Source organism: Elephas maximus, chromosome 17 (genome assembly GCF_024166365.1).
Source record: "Elephas maximus indicus isolate mEleMax1 chromosome 17, mEleMax1 primary haplotype, whole genome shotgun sequence".
Taxonomy (NCBI): domain Eukaryota; kingdom Metazoa; phylum Chordata; class Mammalia; order Proboscidea; family Elephantidae; genus Elephas; species Elephas maximus.
In genome coordinates this window covers 46,000,783-46,027,649 of record NC_064835.1, presented here as the reverse complement: position 1 = coordinate 46,027,649, position 26,867 = coordinate 46,000,783, and the positions used below count along the sequence as shown (strand labels likewise).

General features: G+C 42.3%; 1 gene segment (V, D, J or C); it reads right to left on the bottom strand.

The window, feature by feature from the left end:
• Window positions 1–779: 779 nt before the first annotated feature.
• Window positions 780–24,204, bottom strand: LOC126060259 (immunoglobulin kappa variable 3-15-like). The segment is given in 3 exon segments: window positions 780–805; window positions 4,149–4,496; window positions 24,137–24,204. Coding segments are annotated over 3 exon segments (423 nt in total).
• Window positions 24,205–26,867: the final 2,663 nt, after the last annotated feature.

Here is a 26,867-nt window from a genome sequence, read left to right as displayed (position 1 = left end):
AACAGAAAGACGTAGAACAACATTTACTCCATAAACTACTAGAAGGATACAAAATGACAGAAATGTTTTTCTTTCTAAGAACAAAAAAAAAAAATTTTTTTTTTTTTTGTTCTAAAGGTCAGAATTTTAAGTCTGTGTCCATATTTATGCCTATTCCCATGAAAGGTAATCCAACTGAATACGGAAATCATCGAACAATATTCCTTCCAAAGTGGCTACAGCAGTATATTGGCAGGGAAGTGCTAGAAATACAAGCCAGATTCAGACAACAACCTGGAACAAGGGATATCATTGCTAATGTCAGATGGAGCCTGGCTAAAAGTAGATAATACCAGAAATATATTTACCTGTGTTTTATTGACTATGCAAAGGCATTCCACTGTGTGGTTTGTAACATATTCTGGATAACATTGCGAAGAATGGGAATTCCAGAACACCTGAATGTGCGCATGAGGACCTGTACACAGGTCAACAGGAAGTCATTCAAAGAGAATAAGGAAATGCTGCATGGTTTAAAGTCATAAAATGTGTGTGTCACTGTTGTAACCTTTCACCATACTTATTCAGTCTCTATGCTGAGCAAATAGTTTGAGAAGATGGATTATATGAAGAAGAATGAGGAATCAGGATTGGAGGAAGACTCTTTAGCAACCTTCATGATGCAGATGACACAAACTTGTTTGCTGAAAATGAAGAGGACTTGAAGCATTTACTGATGAAGATCAAGGACCACTGCCTTCAGTATGGATTACACTTCAACATAAAGAAAACAAAAATCTTCACAACTGAGCGAAGAAGTAACATCCTGATAAACGGACAAAACACTGAAATTGTCATGAATTTCACTGTCCTTGAATCCCTAATCAATGACCATGGAAGCAACATTCGAGAAATCAAAGGATGCATGGCACTGGGCAAATTGGCTGGAAAAATCCTCTCTGAAGTGTTAAAAAGCAAAGACGTCAGTTTAAATATTACGATGCACCTGAACCAAGCCATGATGTCTTCAATCGCCTCTTATGCATGTGAAATTTGGGCAATGAATAAGAAAGACCAAAGAAGAATTGATGCCTTTGAATTATTGTGTTGGCAAAGAATATTGAAGATACCATGGGCTTCCAGAAGGAACAAATTTGTCTTGGAAGAAGTATAGCCAGAGTGATCTTTAGGAGGGAGGGTGGCGAAACATTGTCTCACGTGCTTCGTATATGTTATCAGGAGGGATCAGTCCCTGCAGAAGGACATTATGCTTGATAAAGTAGAGGGTCAACAAAACAGAGGTAGACCCTCACCAAGGCAGATTGACTCAGTGGCTGTAACAATGGGCTCAAGCATAACTAGAACTAAGAGGATGGCCTATAACTGGGCAGTGTTTCATTGTGTCGTTCATACGGTCACTAAGAGTTGGAACTGACTGGACAGCACCCAACAACTCAACAACACAACAACAAAAATGAGCAATGTACTGATGAGATTTTTTTTTTTTTTGCAACTCCAAAAATCGGAAATGTGAAGTGGTTAATATAAACATTAATATTCAAGGTGAAAACTTTGATGAAGATCTAATACTGTCAAATATTGAAATACATTCTTATCAGTCAGGTATTTTGATTCCAAACAAAAGAAACAAACTAAGTGTAAACTAAGCAGAAAATGAAATGATTCTTGGGTGACATGCAGATTTGACTAAAAGACTACAGAACATAGTGTAGAGAACGCAAATGAAACTCGTTGGCAAAAGCACAGCTCACGATAAATCATTGAGAGAAATTGTTTGGATGTGATCCCACCACCACCACAGATGGACTGGCTCTACCACCACTGGACACCAGCAATGGAACATTGGGTATTGGAGGCCTCTGCTACCATTCTGTTTGCAAACATTGTTGACTCTGTGAATTGAGCATTAGTACCATTTCCCCAGGAACAGTTTCAATAAGTGCTCTTCAAGAATGTATTTATATTCCCAGAAAGTGTAATCAACCAAAATGAAACCCATTTCCATTGACTTGATTCCAATTCCCAGCAACCGCATGAGTTACAGAGTAGCCCTGAGCTCCATAGACTTTTATTTGCTGTAATCTTCATGGAAGCAGACCACTAAGGCTTTCTTCTGTGGCTCCGCTGGGTGGGTCCCAACTGCCAAGCTTTAGCTTAGTAGCTCAGCACAAACTATTTGCACCACTCAGGCACCTTCAGCAATTATGGCAGGAAAACTAAAATATAACTATTGTCATCAGAGAATCCAAAAAAACCATATTTGGCATATTCAAATAGTACTGCCCTTTTCAAAAAGTAAGAAATATGAAGTTTAGAAGTTTTTGAACCACAATCCTTTGATCTAAGAATCTCACCATTACACTCCGTGGTTCTTTGCATAAATGTTCACTTGGCACACCCCAACCTGAGCTCACACCTGCTGACCTGAAACTCATAAAAAGCTACGAAGTATAGAAAGTGTTGAATCAGTGTGTGCTTTCTTGTGTAGGTTCTCAACAGCAAGAACAAAAAAACAAACACGTACCCACTGAGTCGATTCCAACACATAGTGACATATAGGACAGAGTAAAACTACCCCATTAAGTTTCCAAGGTGCTGCCCGTAGATTCAAACTGCTAACCTTTTCGTTAGCCACCATAGCTCTTAAGCACTGTGCAACCAGAGTTACCACAGCCAAACGGAAAAAAAAAAAAAAAAAAAGCTATGAAATAGAGTTTCTTGGGGGATGGAATCTGAGCAATATCACAAAAAGAGAAGCTGCAGGACGGGCACCACCCAGATGCTAGGCTCCTGCTCTATTATGTTCCAGGTGAGAAAAAACCTAGACATGGAGTTTTCTCTCCAGAGTGACCCTCCTATTCAGATAGGTCTATTGTTTGGAAAGAGATGTGAAATAAATATTACAAGCCACACAGGCCTGTCCACTTCTCCCAGTTAGAGGCCATTTTGGTTTGATTCCCCTTCTATTCCTGATGGCACAGTATCTCTGGATCATCCTCGGGTGCCTGTCATTTTAGGTCCCAGCGGGCAGACCCTGCTCACTAGGTGCTAGAATGTCTGCTGTCTCCCAGGAGAGAAAGTCTCCATCAGCTGCAGGGCCAGTCGGAGTCTCCTCTACACTGACTAGAAACACTACTTAGGCTGGCTTCTGCATAAACCTGAGGAGGGACCTACAGGCCTCATTCACCTCACCTCCTCTATGCATGGTGTTGTGATGCTGAACAGGTTTCAGCAGCACTTTCAGACTAATAGAGACTAGGGAGAAAGGTCCAGTGGTCAACTTCTAAAAATTCAGCCAGTAAACACCCTATGGATGACAACAGTCAGATCTTATTGTTCGCTGGGTTGTCATGACTCAGGGCCTGACAAGATGGCAACTAACAAGAAGAAAGAAACAAGATTTCCTTCAGTCACAAAATTAATCTTGGGTGCCCAAGGGGTTAATTTAAAGAGGAAGTCATGAAAAAGTACATGGAAAAGCTGGCCCCTGTTTCTAGAGTGATAAGGTTAATGACTTAGAGAGGGGCCTTTGAAAGAATGAGTGCCACTGAAAGAAATGGAGAGAGGAGAAAAGGGCAGTAAAATGGGAGCTTAGAGCAGGAAAACACCTTCATTGACATTGACCAGGATGGCTTGGCTGGAAAACAGAACCCATGGAAGGAAAAAGAAAGAGAGGAAGATAACCTTCTGTGAGGGAAGCTTTAAACATGAAGGGCCTAGATTTAATACTGGGTTAGATCCTGAGCTGTGAGGGGTAATTGCAGAGAAAGGAAAGAGTCCAGGAAAATCAGGAATTAAAATGAGACTGTTCTAGAGTAAGAAGGCACAAGGAAGATAGAACTAATCTTTCAGGGTGTAAAACTCACTGGGCCCTTCCCCAAATCAATCATGTGAGCTATCCTTGTAAAAGAAGCAGGTTCCTGTGATACGAAACTCCTGAGAAACCCTACAAGAGATTTTTAGGGCATTCTTTTTTCTATAATTTCCCACAAAGTGGATCCAGAAGAAGCCACATCCCTTAATTTTCTCTTAGAACCTGCGAATACTCCAAGGAATTGGTCAGGAGATGTGGCCTTTAGGGCAGAGAGAGGAAGCGTGCATGTTCAGGGCTGAGCAGAAAGGAAGCAGCTGGTGCAGTGAAGACTCACTAGCCTGTAGCCCTCTGGGGGAGGTTTGTGTTCGAGGCTGAAGCACTGTGGGAGGTGGGTTATTCTCGTGCTGACAATAATAAACTGCGGCATCATCAGCCTGGAAGTTGCTGATGGTGAGAGTGAAGTCTGTCCCAGACCCACTGCCACTGAACCGGTCAGGGACCCCAGATGCCCGGGTCGTTGCATCGTAGATGAGCAGCTTAGGAGCCTGTCCTGGTTTCTGCTGGTACCAGGCTATGTTATTGCTCACACTCTGGCTGGCCTTGCAGTTGATGGTGACCGTTTCTCCTTGAGACTTAGCCAGAGAGGCTGGAGACTGGGTCAGCACAATGTCCCCACTGGAACCTGCAATCAGAGTGGATGGTTACCGTGTACACATTTATACACACACTTTTTCACATATACGTTAGAATATACCATTTATAGCACAACATCTAGTGATATTAAAAAAAAAAAAACATATCAGCAAATACTTGGTTCCATTTTACGAATAACTGTCATTTCCCACTGTATGTTAAAATGATTTTTCAACTCTAGAAAGATACTACTCTAGAGAGATTGAAACACTTTTCATTTCTCACCAGAAGCCCAGAGCAACAGGGACATGAGGACTAGAGTGTGTGGCACCATCTTGCTGCCCCTGCCTGCCTGATGCAGATCAGCTCCCATAGCAAAGGCCCTGTTTATAGTATCTGAGCAGCCAGCCTGGTGTTGGAGGGGCCTATGCAAAGCAGTCAGTGAATGGAAAGCAAATTACATGGGCAATAGATTGTGAAACCAGCCAATGTACTTCAGGAGCCAAATATATCACATAAAGAATAATTTTATGACTAGAAAAACAAAGCAGGGTCATAGACGCTCTAAAATCTCTCAAAAAAAAAAAAAAAAGAAAGAAATCTTGTAGTCCATTGGATTCCAACTCATGACAACCACATGTGTTACACAGTAGAGCTGTCCATAGGGTTTTTTTTGCCTGTATTCTTTATAGAAGCTGACTGACAGGCTTTTCTTCCAGGGTACCACTGGTGTGTTCAAACTCCCAACCTTTAGGTTAGTAGCCCATCACAACTGCTTGAAACACCTGAAATCTAGTGAAGAGCTTCAATTTTAGCTTAAAAAGAGTTTTAAATCAGTTCAGGTTACATAAATATTGGACTAGTTTCTTTAAAACAACAGTTTTGTAAAACAATACAAAAAGGTGGAAAAAAAATAGAAGGAAAGGGAAGAATATGGGAAATTTTTGCTCATTGTTTCATAAACATTTATAGCTAGAAAATGTCGGAGCTCTGAAGATACTTGTATCCTGAATGATACCTAAAAACACTGCAAGCGCTTGAGATTGCATTCCGGGCCTATGGAAGGGCCAGAGAAATGGAAAACAGGCCCCGAATTTACTCATATTGAAAGTCCTCAGGGAGCCTATATTGAGCTAGCTTCCAGGAGTTCTTAGATCTCAAAGGAAATGTGAACCAAAGAGAAAGTGGAACCTTTCATGCCCACAGTGGATAGGACTTGATAAGAGGGCTCTAGAATCATTTGTGGAAATGGAGAGGAAAAAACAAGCAGGATTTCCTTGTAAAGTTGTGACTGAATGCCAACTCTTCAAAGAGTTTCATTCCAGGTATGGATGGCCTCTGTGGGCCTGGAACTCTTCAGCCTTGAAGGTGAGACTTCATCTCTCTTACTTTGGATATATTATCAGGAGGGACCAGTCCTTGCAGGAGATCATGCGTCATAAGGTAGAGGGTCAGGGAAAAAGAGAAAGAGCCTTAAAGAAATGGATTGACATAGTGGCTGCAACATTGGGCTCAAACACAGCAAAGGCTGTGAGGACGGCTCAGGACCAGGGGGTGTTTCGGTTTGTTGTACACAGAGGGTGACTATCAGTCGGACCCAATGTGATGATGCAGAACAACAACATGATATGAATATGAATGTGATGCAACAGAAATAACAGGGAACAAAAGGAGTTCTGTTCATACTTCACATTTGGGCGTTATACGAGTTTATTCAAAGAAACAAATGACAAACTAAACATTGTATGCAAGGTACGGAAAACAAAAATGGGAACAGTTCAGATCAGAAGAAGAGCGAACTGAATTTCTACAAATTAGAAAGAGAGTTACCAAAACATTAAAACGCAGAGGCCGAGAGGCTTCCACTTGTAGGCTGGATGGAATAATAAGGACAATATTCACCATCTCACATGAAACAATCAAAAAATAATTAACTAATTTAAAATAATATTTAACAGTTAATGCACTCAAGTCCTAGTCCAAAAACAGTAGCCTCAAAACTAAAGTAAAACAAAAAACCTGGCGATCTACTTCTGAGAAATGAATCATTGAAAATCATACCATTGACACACGTGGGGACACCATGAGTCAGAATCAAGTCAACAGCAAATGGCTTTTCATCTTACAGAAATGCATCGCTAGGCCTTTCTTCCAAGGCCCCACGGGTGGATTCGAACTGCTAACCTTTCAGTAGTAGTCTAGCACAAAACATTAGCTCCACATCACTAGTTAAATCTTCATTTGGGGAAGATAATCCAAGATCACAGGTGCCCCTCACTGTCATATTCAAAGAATAAGTCAGAAAAGAGCACCTACAAGATTCCTTACCACAACCCTGTGCTCTGAGCCTTTCACCATCGAACTCCCTGGGTCTTGCCGTAAATGTCCCCTCACCACCACCCCACCCTGGGCTCAGCCCTGCTGACCTGAGCCTCATAAATGGAGCCTTTTCTGGAGAGTGGAACCTGAACAACATCACAGGAGAGAGAAGCTGCAGGGTGGTGACACCATCCAGAACCTCAGGCTCCTGCTCTGCTCTGTTCCAGGGGAGAGGATATTTGCAAACCTAGAGATGGAGTTTTCTCTTCAGAGTAATCCTTCAGTTCAGAGCTACGACTTGAAAATGAGATATGAAATAAATGCTACGAGCAACACGGGCTTGTCCACCTATAGCAGATAGAGATTATTTTGGTTTGGTTGTTTCTTGGATCCCTGCCTGATTGGTCAGCATCTCTACATCATCCCATGTGCTTGTCATTGCAGGTTCCTGCCAGCAGATGGCGGTGACACATTCTCCAGACGCCTGTCTGTCTCCCTGGGAGAGTGTCTCCAGCAGCTGAAGGGCCATAATTCCCATGATTTGAACTCATTGAATTTATTGACAGAGGCTATAGGCCATAACATAGACTATCTTAGCAACTGTTCTAAAAGAAAAGTGTTTCCTGCTGTTGTTTGGAGAGTGTCCTCTAAGTGTCAGTTATGTCAGGATGGTTGATAACCTTGTTCAGCCTCCTACATCCTAACTGGCCACACACTGCATGCTGGACGTGCTACAGAGCCTCTACTACTCTGAGGCCCTCTCAACACTGGCCGACTCCATGTACCTGGTGTATGGGCCACACCAGTATACCTGGGGGTGGAATGAAGGTCTAGAGCTCAAAGAGGCCTACCAGGTGCTTCCCTCCTTTAAGAAAAAAGGCACACAATAAAGATGCTGAGGTAGAATGTATATTCCCCCTTACACCTTGTCTATAGGGCACACAACATTTATGTTACAGTGCTCACAATATTTCACTCCATTTTGTGCCAGCTATAGAGGACAGTTCTCAGAAATAAGAGCTTAAGATCACCTTCAACTAGGAGACATTAGCCACCAGACCTCAGCCAACATGCTGCCTGGTGACCCAGGAAGAGCCTCTGGGTCGTTTTCAGACCCCCTAGCTCATCTTGACATGATCCCTGGATCTGTGCTCAACTTAACCGTTTACCATGTTGTCAGCTGGGACTCATGGTGACCCCAGGTTTTAAGAGTAGAACTGGGCTCCATAGGGTTTTCAATGGCTGACTGTTCTGAAGCAGGCCAACATGGCTTTCTCCTGATAAGCCTCTTAGAGACTCAAACTTCCAGCCTTTTGCTTAGCAGCCAAGTATTTGAACTGCTTGCACCACCCAGGGCCTCCTGAGCTCTACCTTAATAACCTGCTGCTGTTGAGTCAATTCCGAGTCATAGAAACCTTTTTGGACAGAGTAGAACTGCCCCATAGGGTTTCTTTATGGAAGCAGGTGATCTAGTTAACCCATTGCCCTTGGGTTGATTCTGACTCATAGCGGCCCTCTAGGAGAGAGTTGAAGTGCTCCATAGAGTTTCCTAGGGTGTAAATCTTTAACGGAAGAGCACTGCCCCATCTTTCTCCTGCAGAGCAGATGCTGGGTTCAAACCACAGACCTTTTGGTTACCATCAAGCACTTTAACCACTGCAAAACCAGGGCTCCTTGTTAGGAGGGCCAAACATTGGAGAGTGGAGATTCTGTACTTCTTTTGTATTTAGGAAACCCTGGTGGCGTACTGGTTAAGGGTCCGGCTGCTAACCAAAAGGTTGGCAGTTTGAATCCACCAGGCGCTCCTTGGAGACCTTATGGGGTGATTCTACTCTCTCCTTTGGGATAACTATGAGTCCCTTTCCACTCCATCACAAGTTTGGTTTTTGGTTTTTGGGCCTAAGTCAGCAGCACACTAGGGGGCACTCAGGTCAAATTGTTGACATGTTTCACCTGTTTCAGCTTGGAGTCCAAAATGTCTGTATTTGCCTGACACATTAAGGTGTTACTGTTGTAAAACCAAAAAAACCAAACTCACTGCCATTGAGTCAAATTCTTCCTCTCTCTCTGTCTCCCTTTTCCTCTCCCTGCCCCTCTGTTTGCCTGCAGATATCAATCTCGGGCAACTTTTATCAGAGTTTTTCCACTATCTTTTTTTTGTAGAAATTCTGAGGGTAAAAGAGCTACTGTTACGAGCAATATTAATTGTACTGTTTGAATCCAGGGTACATCAGTTTTAATGAATCTTGTAACTTTAGTATCAAGACAGAAATAAAAGATGTTGCTCTTTTGCTACTCAGAAATATGATTGACAAGTAAACATTTGCTATACTTTTTTTTATATAATCAACAAGTTTTGCCCTTTTAAAAATGAAAATAATTAAAAAAAAAAACCAAGCCCATTATCTTCATGGTACTTCAAAATGATGGTTACTCTTTTCTATGTGTGTCACAGCAGAAGTGAGCTCCACAGGGTTTCCCTCCCTGTAATCCTTAGGGAAACTGATTTCCTGGCTTTTCTTTGTTGGCACCGATGGGGGGTTTGAGTCACCAGTCTTTGGATTAGTGGGTGAGTGCAAATTGTTTGTGCCACCCAGAGACTACTTGAATCTTTACTTTGCCTGAAATAAAAAATGCTGGTGCATTCTGGGACGGACAATTAAGATTAATTCTCATAATTAGTTTCAAATTTCACCCAGGGCTGCCAAGATATTCGCCGAAGAGAGAACCAAATAAGGAGGTTCCTAATTTCCAAGGAAAACAAAATGAAAGAGGAGTGAGATCTGCCCAAGTAAGTTTCTATCTAGTTCTTAAACCCTCTAAATTTTTTTTCAACTTTATGGTTTTCCCTGACTATTCTAGGGAGCTCAAATTTCTTTGATAAGGTTTCATTTTATCATATTTTGTTATTTCATTCTATCCTATTTAATTCGATTTGATTTGATTCAAATTGATTTGATTATATTTGATTTATTACTGAACCTGACAGAACAACTTTATATATGCATGTAAAGAAAGAGAAATAAGACAGAATATTCATCAAGGTCAACAAGTGGTTACCAGGAATATCATATTCACTACCTGAGGCATAAAAATTCTTTCCTCTTTTCCCCTTGCCTTAAACTGGGCTAATAGCTGTCTATGTATAAGAGAAAATTTTTTCTTTCTTATCAAGCTCTTTTGACTTGAGGCTCTTTAGGAGTTTCATTCACTGAGTCCCAGGGAAAGAGAGTTTGTAGCACTAGATTCCAACATTCTTAAACAATTAACCTGGTATCAGCATATACCAGACAATATTTTTTACTAGGAATTTGTTTTTTTAATTGTAGTTTAGATGAAGGTTTACAGAACAAACTTCTTTTTCATCAAACATTTAGCACACACAGTGTTCTATGACATTAGTTGACCAACCCAAGACATATCAACACTCCCTTCTCAATCCTTTGTTCCCTATTGTTATCTTTCCTATTCTCTCCTGCCTTTCAATTCCTGTCCCAGGGCTGCTGCACTCCTTTAGCCTTGGTTTGTTCCCTGGGTCTGTTCAATCTTTGGCGGAAGGGTAAACTTCAGGAGTGAACTCATTACTGAACTGAAAGCATGTCGGGGGCCATAATCTCAGGGTTTCTCTAGTCTCTGTCAGGCCAACAGGTCTGGTCTTTCTTTCTGAGTTAGAATTTTTTTCTACATTTTTCTCCAGGTCTTTCTGGGAACCTCTATTATGGTCTCTGTCACAGCAGTCAGTGATGGTAGCAAGACATCCTCTCGTAACGGACTCAGTCTGGTGGAAGCTGTGGTAGATGTGGTCCATTAGTCCTTTGGACTAATCTTTCCCTTGTGTCTTTAGTTTTCTTCATTATTCCTTACTCCCAAAGAAGTGAGACAAGTGGAGTATCCAAGATGGCAGCTCACAGGCTTTTAAGACCCCAGACACTACTCACCACAGTAGAAGGTAGAACATATTCTTTATAAACTATGTTATGGCAGTTGAGCTAGATAATCCCCGAGATCACAGTCCTCTCAGCCCTCAGCCCAGCAATTCGGTCCCTTAGGGAGTTTGGATGCATCTATAGAGCTACCATGACCTTGTCTTGTACAAGTTGTGCTGGCTTCTGTGCTATTGTGTACTGCCTTACCTTCACTAAAGTTTCTACTTAACGACTGGATACCAGATAATCTCGAATGATCTCAGGTCCAACTCATTATTTGCAGACACTCTGTGGATCAGCATGGTGGGTGTGGGGAATGATTCCTTTTTTAGGTTAGCTGAGCGAGAACCATGCAGGATGGCCCTAGACACTCATCTGTCCAACTTCAGGGTCTCTGATGTTTTCTTACAGTGTCAGGGCCATGTGCATTGTGTCCTGGACATGAATGCAGCCTTTTACAATCCAAAGTAACCACTACAGCAGGCAGTACCAACTTTCTGTCTGTTGGTTTTCCTCCAAACACAGAAGACACTTTGTTAATTGCTCATAGGAGAGGCCCACCCTCCCCTGGGTACTCTCCACACTGCTGTACCCACCAAGGGATTTGCATATTGTTCCCCAGGGAGGACCTTCCCTGACAAAGTCTGAGATATAAGTTCAGCTCTAATCTGCCTTTCCTTACCAGGACTCATGAGATCAACTTCTAAAATGAGGTTTCCTGCTCAGCTCCTGGGGCTGTTAATGCTCTGGATCCCTGGTGAGGACAGAAGGGGGATGGGAAAGGAGAAGGAGGAGGGGAGGGTCAGCTCTCAGGGCACCACTTCTTCCACTGTGCATTCTGTTCTCAAGTTAGATGACGATGTCACACACACTGTGGGAGAAATGTGGTGTTCAGACCTGTGAAACTCAGGAGAACAAGAACAAGAGGGACCTGCTCTCTGGTGAAGATTTTAGAAAAGAAAGAGGCTCTTTTATGCCTGGCATTCTCAGGCTATTTTTCTTTTTTTTAATTGTCTGGTTTGGTGTATGAATAAAAATTTCACACACACACAAACACACTCACGCACTCACATAAAACAATTAATTAGCCTGAAATAAATAGCAAAAGGGAATCTTGAAAATCATGCTTAATATTGCTATGTAACCTTTCACTTCTCTCTCATAATTTTAACTTCCAGTGGGGATACTGTGGAGACTCACACTCCAGTCTCTTGGCCAGTCACGCTCAGAGAGCCAGCCACCATCTCCTACAAGTAGAGTCAGAGCCTCTCACATAGTGATGGTTACACCTATCTGAACTAGGACCAGCAGAAGCCAGGCCAGCCTCCACAGTTCCTAATCTATAGGGCATCAAGCCTGTTCTCTCGGGTCCCAGTGGGTCAGGAACAGATTTCACTTTGAAAATCAGCAGGGTGGAGGCTGAGGATGTTCCAGCTTATTACTGCCAGCAAAGTATACGACTTCCTCCCTCAGTGGTCCAGCCGTGCACCCACACCTCTCTGCTTGGGGTGGCCCAGCTGCCCAAATGTGTGGCCTATGTGGGGAGTAGTCCCAGCAGATTCTCTGAGTCTGCTAAGAGGACGGCATCGGAGACCTCAGGGGAATAGGTTGAAGCTGAGGACTCTAGACCATGAGTGCCTCTGCTACATGTTAGCTACTGCCTGTTCATGGCTGGTCAGCTGCACCAGTCTTGACATGGCAGAGCCAGCAGGGAGGATGGAGGAGGTCCAAGTGCCTCTGAGCAACTAGACAAGATGTCAGGAGAGCTGACTGAGAGGTCATCCTGAACCTCCTGCCTGTGTACATTTGTCAGTTAATTTTGTTCAGCTTGACAGGCATACATTTGACAGAGACAGTAGCAACACAAGTTGAATACATGTGGAGGTTAAGTAGGCTTTTTGTATATTTCATCAGGATAGTATTTGGTGATATTTAGCCGTTAGTATTTTCCCATTTTCCCAACACTCTGCTTCTTATTTTACCACTTGCGGTTCCCCTTGAATTAAGCTAATTGAAATATCATTCTATATTATATGTCCTCAGCGGGAGTGTGGCTGAGAAGAAATTGTGAAGATGCTGGTTTTTGAGCTTCCAGAAAGCCTTTTGTAAATGTATAGGAGGCACAAGATGCTAATTCCGCAACCGATGACTTTCCCCAATTACTTTGTTTTGAGAAAAATGATTTCGATGAATTTTATAAGTTGGGTTTTAAAAATAAACAGCAAAGTGAAAGATGTAGAATGACATTTACTCCATAAACTACCAGAAGGATACAGAATGACAGAAATGTTTTTCTTTCTAAAGGTAAGAATTTTAAGACTGTGTCCATATTTATGCCTATTCTCATGAAAGTTAATCCAACTGAATGTGGAAATCATTGAACAATGTTCATTCAAATGTGGGTACAGCAGTATATTGGCAGGGAACTGCTAGAAGTGCAAGCCAGATTCAGACAACAACCTGGAACAAGGGATATCATTGCTAATGTCAGATGGATCCTGGCTAAAAGCAGATAATACCAGAAAGATATTTACCTGTGTTTTATTGACTATGCAAAGGCATTCCACTGTGTGGTTTGTAACATATTCTGGATAACATTGCAAAGAATAGGAATTCCAGAACACCTAAATGTGTGCATGAGGACCTGTACATAGGTCAACAGGCAGTCATTCAAAGAGAATAAGGAGGTGCTGCATGGTTTAAAGTCATAAAATGTGTGTGTCACAGTTGTATCCTTTCACCATACTTATTCAGTCTCTATGCTGAGCATATAATTTGAGAAGATGGATTATATGAAGAAGAATGAGGAATCAGGATTGGAGGAAGACTCTTTAGCAACCTGCATGATGCGGATGACACAAACTTGTTTGCTTAAAATGAAGAGGACTTGAAGCATTTACTGATGAAGATCAAAGACCACAGCCTTCAGTATGGATTACACCTCAGCGTAAAGAAAGCAAAAATCCTCACAACTGGGCCAATAATTAGCATCATAATAAAAGGACAAAACACTGAAATTGTCATGGATTTCATTGTCCTTGGATCCATAATCAATGACCATGGAAGCAACATACAAGAAATCAAAGGATGCATTGCACTGGGCATATTGGCTGCAAAAGACCTCTCTAAAGTGTTAAAAAGCAAAGGCTTGACTTTAAAGACTGAGATGCATGTGAACCAAGCCATGATGTTTTCAATCGCCTCCTATACATGTGAAAGTTGGGCAATGAATAAGGAAGACCAAAGGAGAATTGATGCCTTTGAATTATTGTGTTGGTGAAGAATATTGAAGATACCATGGACTTCCAGAAGGAACAAATTTGTCTTGGAAGAAGTACAGCCAGAGTGATCTTTAGGAGGAAGGGTGGCGAAACTTCGGCTCACATACCTTGGATATGTTCTCAGGAGGGATCAGTCCCTGCACAAGGACATAATGCTTGGTAAAGTAGAGGGTCAACAAAACAGAGGAAGCCTCTCAATGTGATAGATTGACTCAGTGGCTACAACAATGGGCTCAAGCACAATAAGAATTATGAGGATGGCCTAGGACTGGGCAGTGTTTCATTGTGTTGTTTCTATGGTTGCTAAGAGTTGGAACTGACTGGATAGCACCTAACAACAACAACAAAAATGAGTAATATACTGGTGAGATTTTTTTTTCTGCGACACCAAAAATCAGAAATGTAAAATGGTTAGTATGAATAGTAATATTAAAGGTGAAAAAATATTGATGAAAATCTGGTACTGTCAAATATTGAAATATATTCTTATCAGTCAGGGATTTTGATAGCAAAGAAGAGAAACCAACCAAGTCTAAATTAAGCAGAAAATGAAATGATTACTGGGTGACATGCAGATTTGAGTGAAATTGTACAGATCATGGTGTAGAAAATGTACATGAAACGAGCTGGCAAAAGCACAGTTCATGATAAATCAGAGAAAGAAGTTGTTTGTATATGATCCCACCACCACCAGAGATGGACTGGCTCTACCAGCACTGGACACCAGTGATGGAACACTGGATATTGGAAGCCTCTGCAACCATTCTGTTTGCAAACATTGTTGACTCTGTGAATTGAGCATTAGTACCATTTCCTCATGAGCAGTTTCAATAAGTGCTCTTCAAGAATGTATTTCCATTCCCAGAAACTGTAATCGACCAAAATCAAACCCATTACCATTGACTGGATTCCAATTCCTAGCAACCACATGAGTTACAGAGCAGACCCGAGCTCCATAGACTTTTCTGTGCCGTAATCTTCATGCAAGCAGACCACTAAGCCTTTCTTCTGCGGCTCCACTAGGTGGGTCCCAACTGCCAAGCTTTAGTTTAGTAGCTGAGCATGAACTATTTGCACCACTCAGTCACCTGCAGCAATTATGGCAAGAAAACTAAAATATAACTATTGTCATCAGAGAATCCAAAAAAACCATTTTTACCATATTCAAATAGTACTGCCGTATTAAAAAAAAAAAAAAATTTTTTTTTTTTTTTTATTCAAAAGTAAGAAGCATGCAGTGTGGAAGTTTTTGAACCAGAATCCATTGATCTAAGAATTTCACCATTACACTCCACGGTTCTTTGCATAAATGTTTGTTTGGCACACCCCAACCTGAGCTCACACCTGCTGATCTGAACCTCATAACGAGCTACGAAGTACAGAAACTGTTGAATCAGTGTGTGCTGTCTTGGGCATGTTCTCAACAGCCACAACAAGAAAACAACACCCTTTCCCATCGAGTCGATTCCAACACACAGTGACATATAGGACAGAGCAAAACTGCCCCATAAAAATCCCAAGGAGCGGCCAGTAGATTTGGACTACTAACCTTTTCGTTAGCAACCATAGCTCTTAGCCACTGTGCAACCAGGGTTAACACAAGCAAATTGAAAAAAAAAAGAAAAAACAAAGCTATGAAATAGAGTTTCTTGGGGGATGGAATCTGAGCAACATCACACAAAGAGAAGCTGCAGGATGGACACCACCCAGATGCTAGGCTCCTGCTCTACTATGTTTCAGGTGAGACAAAACCTAGACATGGAGTTTTCTCTCCAGAGTGATCCTCCTATTCAGGTAGGTCTATGATTTGAAAAGAGATGTGAAATAAATGTTACAAGCCACACAGGCCTGTTTGCATTACCCAGTTAGAGACCATTTTGTTTTGATTTCCCTTCTATTCCTGATGGCACAGTATCTCTGGATCATCCTTGGGTGCCTCTCATTTTAGGTCCCAGGGGGTAGATCCTGCTTAGTAGGTGCCAGAATCTCTGCTGTCTCCCAGGAGAGAAAGTCTCCATTAGCTGCAGGACCAGTCGGAGTCTCCTCTACACTGACTGGAAACACTACTTAGGCTGGCATCTGCATAAACCTGAGGACGGACCACAGGCCTCATTCACCTCACTTCCTCTATGCATGGTGTTGTGATGCTGAACAGGTTTCAGCATCACTTTCAGAATACTGGACACTAGACAGAAAGGCCTGGTGTTCCACTTCAGAAAAACCAGCCGATGAAAACAGTCAGATCTTATTGTGCATGGGGTCATCATGAGTCAGGCACTGACAAGATGTCATCTAACAAGAAGAAAGAGCCTTGATTTCCTTCAGTAGCTGAATTAATCTTGGGCGCCCAAGGGATTAATTTAAAGAGGAGTTGAAAACTAATGAAAATAGAACATGGGAAAGCTGTCACATGTTTCTAGGGTGATAGGGTTAATGAGTTAGAGGCTGGCCTTTGAAAGGATGAGTCCAACTGAAAGACATGGAGAGAGGAGAAGAGGTCAGTAAAAATAGAAGCTTAGAGCAGGAAAACACCTTCATTGACATTGACCAGGATGGCTTGGCTGGAAAACAGGATTCATGGAAGGAAAAAGTAAGGCAGAAATACTATCTTCTGTGAGGGAGGTTAAAAATATGAAGGATCCAGGTTTAATACTGGGTTAGGTGCAGACTTGTGAGGGATGATGGTAGAAAAAGGAAAAAGTCCCATAAAATAATGAATTAAAATGAGAACTTTCTAGAGTCAAGAAGGCACAAGGAAGAGAGAACTGATCTTTCAGGGTAGAAAACTCACTGGACCCTTTCCCGAATCAGTCATGTGATCTATCCATGCGAAACAAGGAGGTTTCTGTGATATGAAAGGTCCTGAAAAAGCCCACGAGGGATTTTCACAGCATTCTTTTTTCTATATTTTACCACAAAAGGGGATCCAGAAGAAGCCACATCCCTTAATTTTCCCTTGGAACCTAGAAATCCTGTAAGGAATTCTTCAGGAGATGTGGCCTTTGGGGCAGACAGAGGAAGCGTGCATATTCCGGGCTGATCAGAAAGGAAACAGCTGGTGCAGTGAAGACTCACTGGCCTGTAGCCCTCGGGAGGGTTTGTGTTCGAGGGTGAAGCACTGTGGGAGGTGGATTATTATAACCTTGCTGACAATAATAAACTGAGATGTCTTCAGCCTGGAAGTTGCAGATGGTGAGTGAAGTCTGTCCCAGACCCACTGCCACTGAACCGGTGAGGGATCCCAGATCCCCATTTCGATGGATCGTAGATGAGCAGCTTAGGAGCCTGTCCTGGCTTCTGCTGGTACCAGTTTAAGTAGCTGCTCACACTCTGGCTGGCCTTCCAGTTGATGGTGACCGTTTCTCCTTGAGACTTAGCCAGAGAGGCTGGAGACTGGGTCAGCACAATGTCCCCACTGGCACCTGCAATCAGAGTAGACAATTACCATGCACACATATGTACACACTCTTTTTCGCACATACATTAAAATATACCATTTATGCCAAAACATCTAGTCATATTAAATATCAGCAAATAATTGGTTCCATTTTGCAAATAACTCTCATTTCCCACTACATGTTAAAGTCATTTTTCAACTCTAGAAAGATACTACTCTAGAGAGATTGAAACACTTTTCATTTCTCACCAGAGGCCCAGAGCAACAGGGACATGAGACCAGAGTGTATGGCACCATCGTGCTGCCCCTCTTGCCTGATGCAGATCAGCTCCCATAGCAAAGGCCCTGTTTATATTATCTGAGCAGCCAGCCTGGTGTTGGAGGGGCCTATGCAGTCAGTGAATGGAAAGCAAATTACATGGGCGATAGGTTGTGAAACTAGCCAATGTACTTCAAGGGCCAAATATATCATATATTGTATAATTTTATGAATAGAAAAGATAAAGCAGGGTCATAGAAGCTCTAATACCTAAAAAAAAAAAAAAAAAAAAAAACTTGTAGTCCAACGGATTCCAGCTCATGACAACCACATGTGTTACTAAGTAGAGCTGCTCCATAGGGTTTTCTTGTCTGTGTTCTGTATAGAAGCAGACTGACAGGCTTTTCTTCCAGGGTACCACTCAGTGTGTTCAAACTGCCAACCTTCAGGTTAGCAGCCCTTCACAACTGCTTGAAACACGTATAACCTAATGAATAGCTTCAATTTTAACTTAAAAAATTTTTAAATCATTTTAAGTTATATAAATGTTGACTAGTTTCCTCAAATCAACAGTTTTCTGAAACAATAAAAAATGCTGGAAAAAAAAACAAGAAAAGGGAAAAATATGAGAAATTTTTGCCTCAATGTTTGACAAAATTTATAGCTAGAAAATGTCTGAGCTCCGATGATACTTGTATCCTGAAGGATACCTAAAAGACACTGCAAGCACTTGAGATTGGATTCCAGGGCTATGGAAGGGCCAGAGAAATGGAAGACAGGCCCCCAACTACTCGAATTACTCGTATAGCAAGCCCTCAGGGAGCCTATATCGAGCTAGGGTCCAGGAGGGCTAGATCACAAAGGAAGTGTGAACCAAAGAGAAAGTGGGACCTATCATGCCCACAGTGGGTAGGACCTGATAAGAGTGCTCTAGAATCATTTGTGGAAATGGAGAGATAAAAAAATAAGCAGGATTTCCTTGTAAAGTTGTGACTGAATGACAACTCTTCAAAGAGTTTCCTTCCGGTTATGGATGGCCTCGGTGGGCCTGGAAGTCTTCAGCCTTGAAGGTGAGACTTCATCTCTCTTACTTTGGATATATTACCAGGAGGGACCAGTCCCTGCAGGAGATCATGTCATAAAGCAGAGGGTCAGCAAAAAAGAGAAAGAGCCTCGAAGAAATGGATTGACCTGAAATAAATGCTACAGCAACAGAGACCTGTCCACCTATCACAGTTAGACTATTTTGGCTTCATTGTTTCTTGTATCCCTGATTGCACAGAATCTCTGCATCATCCCGTGTGCCTGTCATTGCAGGTTCCTGCCAGCAGATGGCGGTGACACAGGCTTCTCAAGTTTTTCTGGAAGAGCTTCCATCAGCTGAAGGGCCAGTCAGAGTCTTCTCTACACTGACCTGAGAGGCCACTTAACCTGGGGAGACTCCTAAGGCCCTCATTCACTTCACTTCCACCCGCGTTGATGGGGTGTCTGCCCGCTTCAGTAGTGGTGGTCTGAGGCCAACTTCACTCATCATCATCCTCACCATCAGATTAAAGATAGTAGAACAATCTGCTGTGTTCAAGAATCAAGATATCCTCTCAAAATAATGTGACCCCAGATATAAACCTCTTACCAGGGCAGAGGTGGGAGAAAGTCTCACTTACTAGGCACTCTCACAGAGCTTGCTGTTGTTTATTCGTTTTGATCACGCAAAAAAGTTGGCATGAAGTAGTCAGAAAATCGGCAACTAGGCCTTCTCTGGCTCCAAAAGAGAGCAGACCTCTAGCCCTTCTTGCTCGCTTCCTTTAAATCTGCTCTCAGCCTTCACCCTGGGCGTCGCTAGGTGGCCATTTGCAGTCCCATCTGACCCTCTCTAACCTGTGTCAACCCTGACTCCCAAAGGCCTTTACTGCTACCCAGGAACAGCACCTCCTCTCTAGGCCAAAGACTAGAGCCACTATCCCCTGGGCTTTGGGGTCCCTGTTTCCCCACTCAAGTTTATGTCAGAGAAGACATCTCAGGAATGAGAAAATACTAACTAGATCCCTGCTTGCCTTTTGTATAAAAGCAATCCAAGTTATATTATCCTAAATACGTTGAAAAAAAAAATTCCTAGTATAAAACTGAGTAACAGAAAATAAGGTCCTTCAATTATAAGAAAACTTAAAAAAAAACGGAGTGTCTCTTTTTTTTTTTTTGTAGTTTATAAGAGAGAATTTTACCTTTTTCTCAGAAGAAGTTTTTAACAAATCTGTTTTGGCTTTCTCTGTACCCCTCATATTCCCGTTTCCCTACTTCTTGTTGTTAGCTGCCACTAAGTTGATATTCAACTCATAAAAAGAAAAAAAAAATTTTTTCAATTTAATTGATACCCACTGTAAATTCCAAGCTTCTCTTTTATAATAACGCCCTCACCCAAACCAAGAACGCGACAGCCCCTCCCTTATTTCATCACATTCATTTTGCAAAACCTAAACCCTGGAAAAAACTCCACCCTCCACACACCCGCATCCATGTTCACAATGTGGCTGGAGAAAAACACATAATTATTTTGATTCTCTCATTGTAAATTTATGCACACTACCTCAGGACAGCCCTTAATCTTGCCTCACTATGTTCCTTCCTTTACCTGGTTGGTTCAGTCTCCACCCTTTCTCTTTTCTTTTCTCTTCATGTTTTAACACCTACTTCTCATTCCACATTTCAGCAAATGACCTCATTTCCTGTGTCTTGGAAGAGCTTTCACTAGCTCATCTCATGCATCTTCTGATCCACAGGCATCTACACCCCATGTACTGCCTTCCTTCCTTCCTTCCTATTACTGTAGATGAGCAAACAGCCTTCCTACCGGAGGCCAGGCCCTCTGCTCCTATACCCCCGTCCCTGCAAGGGCATCTTGGCATTCCACACCTCTCTTTTCTGAGTTATCCATGTTCCTCTCACTTTAGCATCATTTCTGTCAGCATGAAACATCATTTTTAAAAACTCTGCCGGTTTCACATCCCCCTCCAGTTATGTCCTGTTTCACTTATTGAAAGACTTCTAGGTAGTCACCAAACCAAGGCCGTATCTTTTCATACTCCCCAAATTATGCGATCTCCACAATTCTTTCAACCACCGAGGCCATATTTTCCGTATACTGATCCTTCTTTATTTCCAACTTCCTCATTCCAATCACCATCCTGATTGCATATTCAATCAATTTCAGACCCCAGAACTTGATAAAAATCTTCTGTTTCTTCGTCTTTGGCCTTAGTGGTTGGTGGGTAAATTTGAATAATACTTGTATTAACTGATCTTACTTGTGGGGCTGTAGATGTTATTCTGTCACTGTCAGCCTTGTACATCAGGATGGATTTTGAAATGTTCTTCTTGATGAAAAGTGCAACGCCATTGCCTTGAAGTTGTCATTCCCGGCATAGTAGACCATACGATTTTCCGACTCAAAATGACCAATACCAGTCCATTTCAGCTGACTAATGCCTAGGATACTGATGTTTATGCATTCTATTTCATTTTTGACAATTTCTCATTTTCTAAGACTCATACTTCATACGTTCCACATTGCAATTATTATTGGATGTTTTCAGCTGTTTCTTCTCATTTTGAGCCATGCCACATCGCCACACCAATGTCCCGAAAGCTTGACTCCATGCGTGTCATTAAGGTCAACTCTAAGGAGGCAGCTCTTCCCAGGTCGTCTTTTGAGTGCCTTCCAGCCTGAGGGGCTCATCTTCTGGCACTGTAACAGACATTGTTCTCCTGCTATTAATAAGGCTTTCACTGGCTGATTCTTTCAGAAGCAGACCACCAGGTCCTTCTTCCTAGTTTGTCTTAGTCTGGAAGCTCAGCTGAAATCTGTCCACTGTGGTGACCCTCCTGGTATTTGTATATCAGCAGCATAGCTACCAGCATCACAGCAATACGCAAGCCCCCACAGTATGACAAACTGACAGACGTGAATTCTGTGTCTAATTTCTGGAAATTTTTTTTCAGATCTGTAGTGCCCTGCTTTTAGTTTTTGTGCCGTGCGTGCTATATAAAGTTTATCATTTATTTCTTTAAATAAACTCACACAGCTCCCGAATCTAAAGCGTGAAGAGGATGCCTTTTGTTCTCTGTTATTCCAGTTGCATCACCTCCATATTCATATCCCAGTTATCTCATGTTGTTGGGTGTTGAGGATCTCTGACTTCTTGGGGGTATCAGTCTTTGAAAAATTATTTGTGAGGTGTCCTGAGGATTTACGATGGGTTTGCCGTCTTCCAGAGCAGCTTCCACTTGTTGGACCTATCTATGGGGCTTCCTTAAACAAATTTCCAGGTTGGAGAGTTCCAGAATCACCTAGGCCATGCACACCTGGAGTGAAACTCCTTGGAAGGTTGACTTTCAGACACAACTTCCCAAGGAAATCTTGCTTATTTTTTCCTGTCCATTTCCACAATGGCCCTAGAGCCCTTTGAGCATTTCCTAGGAGTTGTGGGAAGGATAGGTTTGCTTTCTTTGCTTCACACTTACTTTGGGATTGTAGTCCTCCCCTCTTGGCTCTAGCACAACATAGGGTTCCTGAGTACTCCCCACGTGGGTAATTTCTGGGCCTGTCTTTCACTTCCCTGGATTTTACGTACCCTAGAATTAAATCTTTAGTGTATGTAGTGACCTTAAACTGTCCATTAGGATAAAAAGTGGCTTTAGAGCTCAGACATTTTCTGGCCATAAATTTTTATCAAAAAGTGAGCCAGAAGTTCTCCATTGTCGTCTGTTCTTTCCTTTATACATTTCTAGCATTTTGTATTATTTCACCAGGATTGTAGATCTCAGGAAACTAGCCCATCATTTACGGACCTTGAACCCATTTCATTTTTGTTTTTCCTTATTTCAAATAGAAACTCTTCTTAAGAGAAGCTAATGTTTGTAATTTTAGAGCTTCTTAGTTGATATTAGAGCTTCTAAGTTGACTACTTTGTGTTTTCTAGTCATTGGCTCTTGATGTACATTGCTTAGTTTCAAAACTGACTGTCTGTGTACTTTGTTCCATATTCAATGATGGCTTTTCATAGACCTCCCAGGCCAAGTCAGCCAGTGAAAATCCTACAGATCACAACACTCAGATCTTATTGTTCATTGGGTTGTCATGACTCAGGGGCTGAGAAGACGGCAACTAACAACAAGAAAGAACCATGTTTTCCTTCAGTCACAAAATTAATCTTGGGTGGCCAATGGATTAAGTTAAAGAGGCAATAATGAAAAAAGAACATGGAAAAGCTGGCCCCTGTTTCTAGAGTGATATGGTTAATGAGTTAGAGACTGGCATTTGAAAGAAAGAGTGCCGCTGAGAGAAATGGAGGGAGGAGAAAAGGGCAGTAAAATGGGAGCTTAGAGCAAGAAAACACCTTCATTGACATTGCCCAGGAAGGCTTGGCTTGAAAAAAGAATCCATGGAAGGAAAAAGTAAGAGTGGAAGATTGCCTTCCATGAGGGAAGTTTTAAACATGAAGGGCCCAGATTCAGTACTGGGTTAGGTCCAGGGCTGTGAGCAGTAATTGCAGAGAAAGGAAAGAATCCAGGAAAATAAGGAATTAAAATGAGAATGTTCTAGGGTAAAGAAGGCACAAGGAAGATAGGACTAATCTTTCAGGGTATAAAACTCACTGGACCCTTCTCCAAATCAGTCATGTGAGCTATCCTTGTAAAACAAGCAGGTTCCTGTGATATGAAAACTCCTGACAAAGCCTACAAGAGATTTTTAGAGCATTCTTTTTTCTATAATTTCCCACAAAAGCAGATCCAGAAACAGCCCCATCCCTTAAGTTTCTCCTGGAATCTGCACATACTCCAAGGAATTAGTCAGGAGATGTGGCCTTTGTGTCAGAGAGAGGAAGCCTGCATGTTGAGGCTGAGAAGAAAGGAAGCAGCTGGTGCAGTGAAGACCGTTTGGCCTGTAGCCCTCCAGAGGCGGTTTGTGTTCGAGGCTGAATCACTGTGGGAGGTGCCTTATTAAATTGCTGACAATAATAAGCTGCAGCATCATCAGCCTGGAAGTTGTTGATGGTGAGAGTGAAGTCTGTCCCAGACCCACTGCCACTGAACCGGTCAGGGACTCCAGATGCCCGATTCGATGCATCGTAGATGAGCAGCTTAGGAGCCTGTCCTGGCTTCTGCTGGTACCAGTTTAAGTAGCTGCTCACACTCTGGCTGGCCTTGCAGTTGATGGTGACCGTTTCTCCTTGAGACTTAGCCAGAGAGGCTGGAGACTGGGTCAGCACAATGTCCCCACTGGCACCTGCAATCAGAGTAGGCAATTACCATGCATACGTATGTACACACTCTTTTTCACACATACATTAAAATATACCATTTATACCAAAACATCTAGTGATATTAAATATCAGCAAATAATTGGTTCCATTTTGCAAATAACTGTCATTTCCCACTCTATGTTAATATCATTTTTCAACTCTAGAGAGATATTACTCTAGAGAGATTGAAACACTTTTAATTTCTCACCAGAGGCCCAGAGCAACAGGGACATGAGGACCAGAGTGTGTGGCACCATCTTGCTGCCCCTGCCTGCCTGATGCAGATCAGCTCCCATAGCAAAGGCCCTGTTTATAGTATCTGAGCAGCCAGCCTGGTGTTGGAGGGGCCTATGCAAAGCAGTCAGTGAGTGGAAAGCAAATTACATGGGCGACAGGTTGTGAAACTAGCCAATGTACTTCAAGAACCAAATATATCACATAAAGTATAATTTTATGATTAGAAAAGACAAAGCAGGTTCACAGAAGCTCTAAAATCTCTCAAAGCAAAAAAAAGAAAACTCGTAGTCCAGTGGATTCCAGCTCATGACAACCACATATGTTACACAGTAGAGCTGCTCCATAGGGTTTTCTTGCCTATATTCTTTATAGAAGCAGACTGACAGGCTTTTCTTCCAGGGTACCACTGGGTGTGCTCAAACTGCCAACCTTTAGGTTAACAGCCCACCACAACTGAACTGCTTGAAACACCTAAAATTTAATGAAGAGCTTGAATTTTCACTTAAAAACAATTTTAAATCAGTTCAGGCTACATGAATGTTGGTTTAGTTTCCTTAAAACAACAGTTTCGTAAAGCAATAAAAAAAGCTGGAAAAAAATTGAAGGAAAGGGAAGAATATGGGAAATTTTTTCCTCAATGTTTGATAAAAAATTTATAGCTAGAAAATGTCTGAGCTCTGAAGATACTTGTATCCTGAAGGATACCTAAAAGACACTGCAAGCACTTGATATTAGATTCCGGGGCTATGGAAGGGCCAGAGAAATGGAAGACAGGCCCCGAATTTACTCGTATTGAAAGTCCTCAGGCAGCCCATATTGAGCTAGCGTCCAGGAGGGCTTAGATCTCAGAGGAAATGTGAACCAAAGAGAAAGTGGAATCTTTCATGCCCACATTGGGTAGGATCTGCTAAGAGGGATCTAGAATCATTTGTGGAAATGGAGAGGGAAAAACAAGCAGGATTTCCTTGTAAAGTTGTGATTGAATGCCAAATCTTCAAAGAGTTTCATTCCAGGTATGGATGGCCTCTGTGGGCCTGGAACTCTTCAGCCTTGAAGGTGAGACTTCATTTCTCTTACTTTGGATGTATTATCAGGAGGGATCAGTCCCTGCAGGAGATCATGCGTCATAAAGGAGAGTGTCAGAGAAAAAGGGAAAGAGCCTCAAGGAAATGGGTTGACACAGTGGCTGCAACATTGGGCTCAAACATAGCAAAGGCTGTGAGGTCGGCTCAGGACCAGCGGGTGTTTCGGTTTGTTGTACACAGAGGGTCACTATCAGTTGGCCCCAATGTGATGATGCAGAACAACAACATGATATGAATACGAATGTGATGCAACAGAAATAACAGGGAACAGAAGGAGCTCTGTTCATACTTCACATTTGGCCATTATATGAGTTTATTCAAAGAAACAAATGACAAACGTAGCATTGTATGCAAGGTACAGAAAACAAAAATGGGGACACTTCAGATCTGAAGAAGAACGAGTTGAATTTCTACAAATTAGAAATAGAGTCACCAAAATTTTAAAACACAACAGCAAACAGACTTCCACTTGTAGGCTAAACGGAATAACAAGGAGAAGATGTACCATCACGCATGAAACAATCGAAAAATAATTAACTCATGAAAAATCATATTTAACAGGTAATGCACTCAGCTCCTAGTCCAAAAACAATAGCCTCAAAATCAAGTAAAATAAAATAAAATAAAATAAACAAAAACCTGGCGATCTGCTTCTGAGAAATGAATCATTGAAAATCACACCATTGACGCACGTGGGGTCACCATGAGTCAGAATCAAGTCAACAGCAAATGGGTTTTCATCTTACAGAAATGCATCGCTAGGTCTCTCTTCCAAGCCATCCCGGGTGGATTTGAACTGTTAACCTTTCAGTAGTAGTCTAGCACAAAACATTAGCTCCACATTGCTAGCTAAATCTTCATTTGGGGAAGATAATCCAAGATCAAAGGTGCCCATCACTGCCATATTCAAAGAGTAAGTCAGAAAAGAGCACCTTCAATATTTTTTTAGCAGAACCCTGTGTCCTAAGACTTTCACCATCAAAGTCCCTGGCGCTTGCTGTAAATGTCCCCTCACCACCACCCCACCCTGGGCCCAGCCCTACTGACCTGAGCCTCATTAATGGAGCCTTTTCTGGAGAATGGAACCTGAACAACATCACAGGAGAGAGAAGCTGCAGGATGGGGACACCATCCAAAACCTCAGGCTCCTGCTCTGCTCTCTTCCTGGAAGAGGATATTTGCAAACCTAGGGAGGGAGTTTTCTCTCCAGAGTAATCCTTCCATTCAGAGCTACAATTTTACAATGAGACATAAAATAAATGCTACAGCAACACAGGCCTGTCCACCTATCGTAGACAGAGTTCATTTTGGCTTCATTTTTTCTTCTATCCCTGATTGCACAGAATCTCTGCATCATCCCTTGTGACTGTCGTTGCAGGTTCCTGCCAGCAGGTGGCGGTGACACAGGCTTCACAGCTCTCCCTGGAAGGGCTTCCATCAGCTGAAGGGCCAGTCAGAGTCTTCTCTACACTGACCTGAGAGGCCACTTAACCTAGACAGACTCCTAAGGCCCTCACTGACTTCACTTCCACCCGCGTTGATGGGGTGCCCGCCCGCTTCAGTGGTGATGGTCTGAGGCCAACTTCACTCTCACCATCCTCACCCTCAGATCAAAGG